This window comes from Panthera uncia (genome assembly GCF_023721935.1).
Source record: "Panthera uncia isolate 11264 chromosome E2 unlocalized genomic scaffold, Puncia_PCG_1.0 HiC_scaffold_19, whole genome shotgun sequence".
In the NCBI taxonomy this organism is placed as follows: domain Eukaryota; kingdom Metazoa; phylum Chordata; class Mammalia; order Carnivora; family Felidae; genus Panthera; species Panthera uncia.
This window is the reverse complement of record NW_026057588.1, coordinates 7,293,170-7,303,487: the sequence shown is the minus strand read 5'-3', so window position 1 is coordinate 7,303,487 and position 10,318 is coordinate 7,293,170. Positions and strand designations below refer to the sequence as shown.

General features: G+C 51.5%; 1 protein-coding gene across 4 annotated transcripts in view; it reads right to left on the bottom strand.

The window, feature by feature from the left end:
• Positions 1-9,792, bottom strand: part of IZUMO2 (IZUMO family member 2) — an 11,434-nt gene extending 1,642 nt beyond the window's left edge. The window contains exons 1-6 of one of the 4 annotated variants that reach the window (XM_049621250.1): positions 9,541-9,790; positions 9,261-9,335; positions 5,535-5,621; positions 5,172-5,309; positions 3,682-3,762; positions 353-479 (exon numbers count right to left, since the gene is read on the bottom strand). In XM_049621250.1, the coding sequence (XP_049477207.1) occupies positions 353-479; positions 3,682-3,762; positions 5,172-5,309; positions 5,535-5,621; positions 9,261-9,335; positions 9,541-9,772 (740 nt within the window). In that variant the 5' untranslated portion in view covers positions 9,773-9,790. Of the gene's footprint in view, positions 1-352; positions 480-607; positions 994-3,681; positions 3,763-5,171; positions 5,310-5,534; positions 5,622-9,260; positions 9,336-9,540 lie in introns of those variants that run through there. The other 3 variants (XM_049621252.1, XM_049621254.1, XM_049621253.1) reach the window with 3 other exon arrangements.
• Between the last annotated feature and the right edge of the window lie 526 nt (positions 9,793-10,318).

Below are 10,318 nucleotides of genomic sequence, written 5' to 3'. Positions count from 1 at the left end.
TATATATAATATATATATATATATTATATATATATAATATGTATATTATATATATATAATATATAGTATGTATCAGGTCATGATCTCACAGTTCGTGGGTTCGAGCCCCCACCTGTGCTGACAGCGCAGAGCCCGGAGCCTGCTTCAAGTTCTGCGTCTCCCTCTCTCTGGGCCCCTCCCCCGCTCGTGCTTTGTCTCTTTCTCTCTCTCTCAAAAATAAAACGTTAAAAAAATAATAAAGTGAGTGCACAGGGGACTCCCAAATGACAGAGTGACTGAGCCAGGGCAGTGCCGTTTTTGAGGGCCCCAGTGGGGCATTTGGAGGCCTCAGGAGACGGCCGGGATGACTTACGAAGCCACGATGACCCCAAAGGCAAGGACAGCCAGGAACACGGAGATGGTGGCCCCAAACAGCACCTGCTGCTGCCGGTATCCACTCCCCTTCTCATACTGCAGGCTCATGCGGGGCTGCCCGTCAACTGGTGGGTGGGGTGGGGAGACAACCTTGACTTCCAAGTCATCGCCCTTCCTTGGCCTTGCACCTACACCCACCTGCTCCCCCGGCAACCTGAGCCTCCCTCTCCCTCCTCCCTCCCCATCCCCTGCCCTCTCCCGGGTCCGACGCCATGGCATCCATTCCTCAAATCCTGTGCCCAGGCGCCATCCTAGGTGCTCTGGATACTGCCGCGCACCCCACCAGCAAACATCCCTGCCCTCACGGCACCGACTGTCTATACAGCACATCACAGGGACCGCGGAGAGTCTAGCGCTAAGACAGTCGTCTGCATCTTAGCTGGGGACCCTGAAGATCCTTGGGAGTCCCATTCTGCATCTTCTAATTGTCCCTTCCCCCCACCCCTCGCCTTTCATTCTGCCAGCAGAGCTTCTTGGCCTCACCTTCGGAGTGGATCCAGAGTCTGATCCACCTCCTGGGCTCCCGACCTGGTCCAGCCCCCATCAAAGCGCCTCTCCTGGTTCCCGCTTCTCCTCACCCTGCAGTTCCCCACATGGCCCCCAGAGGGCGCCCATTAACACCTAAGCCCTCTCACTCCCCTCTTCCCTCAGAGCTTTCCCTGAGGTCGCCTCTCGTTCAGAATAAAAGCCCAAGTCCTCACCATGGTCCACCAGACAATCTGGTCACCATGTGACTAGCTAGTTACTACCCCCATCTTCACTCGTTAGCTTCCTTCTTGTTGCTCAACCATGTTGCTCGACCAGGATCATTGCACCTGCTGTTCCCTCCCTCATTCACACTGTTCCTTACTCCCTCACTTCCTCTAGATCTCAAACACCACTTCTTCAGAGAGGTCCTGCCACTTGCACCCTCTAAAGCAGCATCCCCCCACCCCCACCCCCACCCCCCAGGCACTTTCTATCAAATGGTTCTGTTTTCATTAGGGCACATTTGCTATCTGAAATTAATCCGTTTATTCCTTCGTGTAATTGTCTAGCAGTGGTTCTCAGCTGGGGACAATTTTGTGCCCCAGGGGACATTTGGAAATGTATGGAGACTGGAAATGATTGTTAGGACTTTGGTGGGGCGGGGGGGGGGGTGTACCATTGGCATCTGGCTGGGGAGGGACTAAGGGTGCTGTTGAACATCCTACATCCACAGGGCAGCCCTTATAACAAAGAATTTTCCAGCCCCAACTGTCTGTAGTGCCAAGGCTGAGAAACCCTAGTTAACCCTTCACCCCATTAAAATGTGGGCAATACGAGACACTTGTCTCTGTTCTGCTGACCCTCGGTTTGGGGGCGTTACAGGGTACTGATAATATCTGTTGTAGTTAACCACCATTCTAAAGAAGCAAACGGACAAATCCCTTCTTTCCAAATGGTCAGTGTCATGGGGTGGGGGGTCGGGGGGGTGGGGATTCACAAGAGAAACTCTTTTAAATTAAAAAAAAAAGAAGAAGTGGGGGGGGCATCTGGGTGTCTCAGTCAGATAACATCCAACTTGGGCTCAGGACATGATCTCAACAGTACGTGAGTTCGAGCCCTGCATCGGGCTCTGTGCTGACAGCTAGGCGCCTGGAGCCTGCTTTGGATTCTGAGTCTCCCTCTCTCTCTTTCTGGCCCCCCCTCAAAAATAATATATAAACATTTGTAAAAAATAAAATAAAATAAAATAAAATAAAATAAAATAAAATAAAATAAAATAGGGGCGCCTGGGTGGCTTAGTCGGTTAAGCGGCTGACTTCAGCTCAGGTCATGATCTCGCGGTTCGTGGGTTCGAGCCCCGCATCGGGCTCTGTGCTGACAGCTCAGAGCCTGGAGCCTGTTTCGGATTCTGTGTCTCTCTCTCTCTCTCTGACCCTCCCCTGTTCATGCTCTGTCTCTCTCTGTCTCAAAAATCAATAAAAGTTAAAAAAAATTTTTAAAAAAGAAGTGGAAAAAAACTATAATTGAACAGTATGAGAAGTCCTTTCATTGGGTCCTGGTTGGAAATAATTAGCTGTGAAAGATATTCTGGGAACAATTAGGGAGGTTGCAAAAGGGACTCAGAGTCACTTGATATTTAACAATTGTTGCTAGGTTTTTTGGGTATGAGAATGGCATTGTAGTTTCATAGGAAACGTCCTTATTTTTTAGAGGTGCTCACTATGGTTGAAATCTCACAATGCTTGAATACTTTCAAAATGCCATGGCAGCGGGGCACCTGGCTGGCTCGGTTGGCAGAGTATGTGACTCTTGATCTTGGGGACATGAGTTTGAGCCCCACGTTGGGCATAGAGATTACGTTTTTAAAAATACCACGGCTATAAATAAAGTAAGTGAAACAAATATAGAGGAATGTCCATCGTCAACATAATTTGATAGGAAGTGCTCCTTTAGAGGGTGCGATCAGGGAGTCCTGTTTGAGGTGGTGAACTTGGAGACTTTATTGAAATGAGGGAGTAAGAGGAATAGTGTGACAGAGAGGAAACAGCATGTGAAAAGTTCCAGCATGATTATTCAAGCTTGATGGGTATATAGGGGCTCACTCTACTATTCTCTCTGCCAGAAAGATACATTTTAAAAATCTCTGAATGAATGAGTGAGTGAGTAAATTCAGCAGATCCTCTGGACTCCCCAGGTATGGCACTGGCTAAGAATGTTTTTCTAGCACCTGCCATTCTGGCAGTAGAGACATTTTTTTTTAATGTTTATTTTTGAGACAGAGCATGAACGGGGGAGGAGCAGAGAGAGAGAGGGACACACAGAATCCGAAGCTGGCTCCAGGCTCTGAGCTATCAGCACAGAGCCCGACGCGGGGCTCGAACTCACGGACCGCGAGATCATGACCTGAGCCGAAGTCGGACGCTTAACCGACTGAGCCACCCAGGCGCCCCGAGACATTTTAAAGTTACAGGTGTCTGACTGGCCCAGTCAGTGGAGCATATGACTCTTGATCTCAGGTTGTGAGTTCAGGCCCCACGTTGGGTGTAGAGATTACCTAAAAAAATATTTTAAAAGTCGTTTAAGAAAATAATAAATAAAAATAAAGTTATAGTGGAGTCTTATTTCACAGTGAGGGAACGCAAATTTCAGAAGGTGGAAGTGACATCTGGGCCACTGTAGGCAGGTGGTGAGTGCAGGACTGAAGGCTCCCTGTGGGAGAACTCAAAACCCATATCTGCTGGGTCACGGCTGTCTTCACCTCTCATGCATCCCTGTCTCCCCCACCACCCAGGAGCTTACCAAAACAGTACTTTTTTTGGATACAGCTGGGACTGATCTTCTGGCAATGTAAACAGTCCAAGACTTCCTCTTTTAGCAAGCCTGGGCAGGAGGGAAGGGAGAAGTGGGGTGAGGGCAGGTATCAGAGGAATGGCAAAGAGCAGGAAGGCAGAGGGGAAAGAGGGCATGATATCCCTTGGCTCTCCTGGATTTGGAGGGTCCACGTGCAGCCAAGCAAGCTGAGCACAATGCACCGATTCGCGTTAAAAATAAATTTTACATAGGGGCGCCTGGGTGGCTCAGTTGGCTGAGCATCTGGCTGGATTTCAGCTCAGGTCATGGTCCCTGGGTCGTGGGATGGAGCCCCGTGTTGGGCTCTGCACTGAGCGTGGAGCCTGCTTATGATTCTCACTCTCTCTCTCTCCCTCTACCCTTCTCCCCTGTTCGTGCTCTTTCTCTCTAAAGAAAAAAATATATATATAATCATTGAAGAGTTGAATTGAATTGCAGTTGTCCAGTTGACCAACATTTGTAGACATTCGATTAACTAAACAAATGTTTCATTAAATGTCTACAAATAGAACATTTGCATTCCTACATTCCTGTTTTGCAGCCCCTGGTGACATATACTGGCTAGATGCTCACTGATCGGTCTCCTACACTTCCTATCGCATGAAAAGACTACATTTCCCAGGCTCCTTTGCAGTAGGTTGCAACCATATGACCAGAGTTCTGGCCAGTCCATTAAAGTCCCTGTAGGGGTTTTCTCTATTCTCTCCCCCACTGAAGCTACCTTAGAAGCCACAACAGAGGGGCGCCTGGATGGCTCAGTTGGTTGAACATCTGACTCTCGATTTCTGGTCAGGTCACAATCCCAGGGCCATGGGATTGAGCCCCAGGGAGGGCTTTGTGCTGAGCATGGAGCCTGCTCAGGATTGTCTCTCTTTCTCCCTCTGCCCCTCTCCCCGGCTTGGGCTCTTTCTAAAATAAAACGTTTAAAAAGAAGCTGCAAGGGGCGCCTGGGTGGCGCAGTCGGTTAAGCGTCCGACTTCAGCCAGGTCACGATCTCACGGTCGGTGAGTTCGAGCCCCGCATCGGGCTCTGGGCTGATGGCTCGGAGCCTGGAGCCTGTTTCCGATTCTGTGTCTCCCTCTCTCTCTGTCCCTCCCCCGTTCATGCTCTGTCTCTCTCTGTCCCAAAAATAAAATAAACGTTGAAAAAAAAAATTAAAAAAAAATAAAAAATAAAAAAATAAAAAGAAGCTGCAACATAGGTGCAGGCTGTATCCCCGAGACAGCACTTGGAGGAACTGTTCAACTCTCAATGGAATTTGGGTAAGAGAGAAATAAATCTTTCTTTCGTTAAACCATGGAGATGTGGGGTTTATTTGTTACTATGACATGGCCTATCCCGTCAGACTAACGTCCCCCCCCCCCACCAAATACTTTTTTTTTTGCAGGTTGCAACCACTTCCACAATCCCTCAAAAATCAGTGATCCCTGGATACTAACTAGAGCTTTGGGGAGGAGGACGAACCGCCAGATGGAGCAGGTGATGGGCTTGATTTGGGGGAGACAGGGTAAAGAGGTGCAGGAGGGTAGAGAAGGGACGATAAATCCAGGACTCACGGCAAATTTTGCGGCTGCAGGCTGCGAGAGAAAAGAGCGGAAGTGAGTGAAGTCAGGAGAGCGATCTGAGAATTTGATGGGAAGGGACCAGGGGGGAAAGAGAGCAGGGAATATTGGGGAGAGGCAGGGAAGGCTGAGTCACGGGAGGGGGGGGGGTGAGCAAAGAGGTTGGGAGAAAAAGTGGGAGAAGGGGATGGGATGATGATGGGGGAGAGGCGGGGGGCTTGGTGGAGAGAGATGCCTCACCTTTTGCTTCGTACAATTTTAAGACTTTCTTGAGTTCCTTGATTACTCGCCCCCTGAGAGCTACGAGTTCTTCCAGCAGAGGCCCATCTGAGGAGAGACAGAGAGATCCTCGTGGGGTGGAGGCACCCAGCAAGCCCGTCTGCAGCTTCAAAGAGATGAGGAAACTCCTTTTCATTCACCAGATGTAACCAAGACCGGGTATTACTCAGGTCCACTGGGCAAATCCGTGGCCCGGAAGGTCCTGCACCTAGCTCCTGATCCACGGTGGGCGCTCCGGGCCGGACCACCTTCCACTGGCCTCAGTTTCCTCATCTGGTAAGGAGTAGGAGGGTGAACTTGGCCACCTCTCCTTTCCTTTCTTCTGATCCACTCTCCTGTCTTCTCTGTCCACACTCACTCCTTCATCCAGCTGACCTCATCTAGGCTCATGGCTTCGTATGTTACCTGCATCTTGCACCGTCCAATATGGCGGCCGCGAGCCACACGTGGCTATTGAGTACTCGAAATGGGCTGACCTGAATTCAGATATGCCGTTAGTATAAAACATGCTGTGTGGTGCCTGGGTGGCTTAGTCAGTCAAGCGTCTGACTTCCGCTCAGGTCAAGATCTCACGGTTCGTGAGTTCGAGCCCCGCATCGGGCTCTGTGCTGATGGCTCGGAGCCTGGAGCCTGCTTCGGATTCTGCGCCCCCCTCTCTCTGCTGCTCACACTCTGCCTGGTGTGAATCAAATAACTATAAAACACCTCCATAATTTTTATGCTGGTTGCACATCAAAATGGTAATTTAGGTATGGGGCTAAACAAAATAAAAGTTAATTTCCCCTGCTTCTGTTTACCCTTCTAAACACGTGGCTACGAGAGAATTTAAAATGAGGTGTGGCTCCCATGTACACCTCCCATCATATTTGCACCGGACAGCGCTGTTCTCTACACACTGATGCCCCCCACGTTCGATCAGTAGCCTAGACCCTCATCAAAGTCCGCAGGCAGGTCACCAAGTACCCACTTAGGATCTCCACTGGGATGTCTGATGGGTACCTTCCCCTCAGGAAGTCCCAAACGGAACCTTGATCTTCTCCTTCGAACCTCCTCCCGACCCCCAGGACTTCTCCGCCTTAGGAGACGGGAGCCACCTGATTCTAATGGCTCAGCACAAAGCCTTGGCGCTTCGGCTCCACACCCCCGCTTGTCAACATGCACGTCAACAAAGCCTGTTTGTTCGACATCCAAGATAGATCCAGGAATCCCATCACTTCCCACCCCCTCCCCTGCCACCGCCCTGGTTCCCGCCGTGATCATCTCTTTGCCTGGGCCGTCACTAAAGTTTCTTACCCCTTGCCCTGCCCAAATCTCTCCTCCACAGCCAGAGGGACACAGGGACGCAGTCAGCTCACCGGTATCCCGCGTCCGCTCAGAGCCCTCCCATGTGACCCGGAATAGAAGCCAAAAGTCCTCACCGTGGCCTAGAAGCCTCTTCCCCATCTACCCCTCCCTGCCCCCTTACCTCTGGGGCATCTTCCCCATCTCTCCCTCTTTCCACTCCAGCCTCCCTGATTTCGTTGAGGTTCTGTGAATATGCCAAACAGAGTCCTGGCTCAGGGGTTTGTAGTAACCGCTTTCTGCCTGCGGCCTTCTACCCCTCTCCTTCAGGCCTGCTCACATGTCGACTGGTCAGTGACGCCCCCTCCCTGGGCTGCCTGGATTTACGCTGCAGCCCCCACCCTACCCCTAGCACCCCCTCCTCTCCCTTTGTCCCTGCGGTATTTTCTCCATAGTACTTGTCCTCATTTGATACATTATATTGTGCAGTAAAGGGTTAACTCAGGAGGTCCGGGTCGTCCAAACCCTGTACATCCCCCAAAAAGGTTTGGCTCCTCCAGGCCTCTGGGATATCCTGGCTGTGAACAGTGTCTTTCTTGGGGTGCCTGGCTGGCTCACTTGGTAGAGCATGTGACTCGGTCTTGGGGTCATGAGTTGGAGCCCCATGTTGGGCATAGAGCCTACTGAAAAAAGTGAGTTTCTTTTTCTTTTCTTTTTTTTTAATGTTTATTTATTTTTGGGAAAGAGAGAGAGAGACAGAGCATGAGCAGGGGAAGGGCAGAGAGAGAGGGAGACACAGAATCCCAAGCAGGCTCCAGGCTCCGAGCTGTCAGCACAGAGCTCGACGCGGGGCTCGAACTCACAAACTGTGAGATCATGACCTGAGCTGAAGTCGGACACTCAACCGACTGAGCCACCCAGGCGCCCCTTTCTTTCTTTTTTTTTTTTTTAAGTTTATTTATTTTGAGATAGAGAGTGAGTAGAGGAGGGGCAGAGAGAGAGAGAGAGACAGAGAGAGAGACAGAGAGAGAGAGAATCCCAAGCAGGCTCTGCTTGGAAAGTATGGAGCCCAACGAGGGACTCAAACCCACCAACGGTGAGATCATGACCTGAGCCGAAACCAAGAGTTAGATGCTTAACCGACTGATCCACCCAAGCACCCCATATCTTTTTATTTCCCCCCCATATTTATTTATCTATTTTGAGAGACAGAGAGAGCGGGGGAGGGGCAGAGGGAGAATCCCAAGCAGGCTCCGTGCTGTCAGCACAGAGCCCGACACAGGGCTCGATCGCATGAACCGTGAGATCATGGCCCGAGCTGAAATCAAGAGTCAGACGCCCCAACTGACTGAGCTGCGCAGGTGCCCCTGGAATGTTTTAAAAGTTCTCTGGGGGATTCTAACGAGCCTTCCTACTCCAAACCTTGTCTGTTAAGGGTCAGATAATAAATATTTCCAGCTTTGAGGGCTAGACGGTCATTGTCACAACTATTCAGTTCTGCCTGGGAGGACAAAAGCAGCTGTAGACGATATGTAAATGAAAGGGTGTGGCTGTGTTCTAATAAAACTTTATTTACAAAAACAGGGTGCTGGCAGATCTGGCCCCCAGCTGTATTTTGCCAACCTGTGCCGTAGGCGTAGAGGCTAGGCACGGCATAAGAATCTTACTAGCTAGCATTTGTGGAGCACTTACTGTTGGCCTGGCTTTGTTCTAAATGCGGGTACACAAACTCACGTGCACGTCTCAGTGACCATGAGGGGAGCGTTGTTATTCCCATTTTACAGATGAGGAAACTGAGGCACAAAGAAGTTAAATAGCTTGCTTAAGGTTAGCCAGGCTTTGAATCTACCCTCAGGGCCTCTGCTCTGCCGTCTACGCTTCTCTCAAAGTTATGGGAGGAGGACCTAATTCCCTGCCCCCCCCCCCCCCCCCCGCTTAGGACAGTGTTCTGGTGTTCAGGTTCCTCTTTAAAAAAAAAAAAAAACCGGATGGAGGGAAGAGAAAGGAAGAGAAATGGAAAACTACAGCAGTTTGACAAGTGTGGGGAAGAAAGCAAACCTCACCTTCAGCCCCTCGAATGACCAACCCCCTGGGGCCACTGACCACAAAACCGGAAAGGGGGTTAGCACTGCAGTGTCTGAGCTGTGTTCTTTGGCCAAGTCACCTAACTTCTCTGAGCCTCAGTCTCCGGCTCTGTAAAGGGCAGATCACAGCCGTGCCCACGGTGATGAACTGTCCTAGACTTTTTTGAGTAAAACACTTAGAATCCTGCCAGACACACACGAAGGCTATATGCACGTTTTTATTTTGTTTTGTTTTGTTTATATCAAGGGGAAGCGGGGTGGACCTGTGGAAAGGGAAGACGGGGAAGGGGGCTGGGATAAGGCTTTCCCCCTTAGCGCCTACCTTTTAGAGGATTAACCATTAAGTGGCTCGTTTGGTTCTTGATAAAGGACGCCACGTGTTCCAGGTGATCTATCCCTGGGGGCAAGAGGGGAGGAAATTCCAGTGGGTCCCTCAGAGAGCCAAGGGACACCCCCCCCCCATCCTCCTCCAGGACTGGTCCCACCCTCCCCTCTGGGGGACTGTGGTCCCCAAAGCACCTGTCTCCCCACCCCAGCCTCGCTGCCCCCAACGTGTCCCTTTCCCCCGCTGTGCCAGGCACCCTCCCCTCTCCAGCACGCACCCACTTTCCCCACAAACGCGTTCAGAGCGTAGTCCCGGAAGAAAGGCCCCTCCATGCCCAGCAGCAGGGCCTGGGCGCGGGCCTGCAGCCGCTCCTGATGGAAGCGTTTGGGGACGAGGGCCAAGCGCAGCTGGCTCAGGGCCTCCTGCACCGAGTGGTCACACTGCAGGCAGCCCCGGCCTCCGGGGCCGCTCAGGCCCAGCAGCAGCAGGAGGGTCAGGGCCAGAGGCATGGCAGGGCCTTTGTGACGTCCTGGAGAGAGAACCTGGCCGGCCCCACCCCCCAAGCAGGGGCGGGGTCAGGGAGAGGAGGGGGCGGGGTCAGGGAGGAGGTGGGGGCGGGGTCAGGGAGGAGGTGGGGGGCGGGCGTGGAAATACTCTGTGCGCAGGCACCTGTTTGCTGGGCACTTGCTATGTGCCAGGCAAGGTTCTAGAAGCTAGGGAGAGAGTCTAGAAAAACAGCTCTGCCTTGCCCTCCTGGATCTTACATCCATTCACCGCAACCCGTGTTTTTTGAGCCCCTGCTATGTGCCAGGCCCTGTTCTAAGCACCCGATATGCAGCAGAGGCTAACAGTCTCTGTTCACATGGAGTTTACATTCATTTGTTCAACAAATTCCAGCGGAGCAGCCGCTGCTGGAGGTAGACTGAATAAAATGGACGCAGTCCTGAGGCGCCTGGGCGGCTCAGTTAGTTAAATGTCCAACTCTCGATTTTGGTTCAAGTCACGATCTCACAGACAGGAGCTCGAGCCCTGGTCAGGTTCTGTGCTGGGTGTAG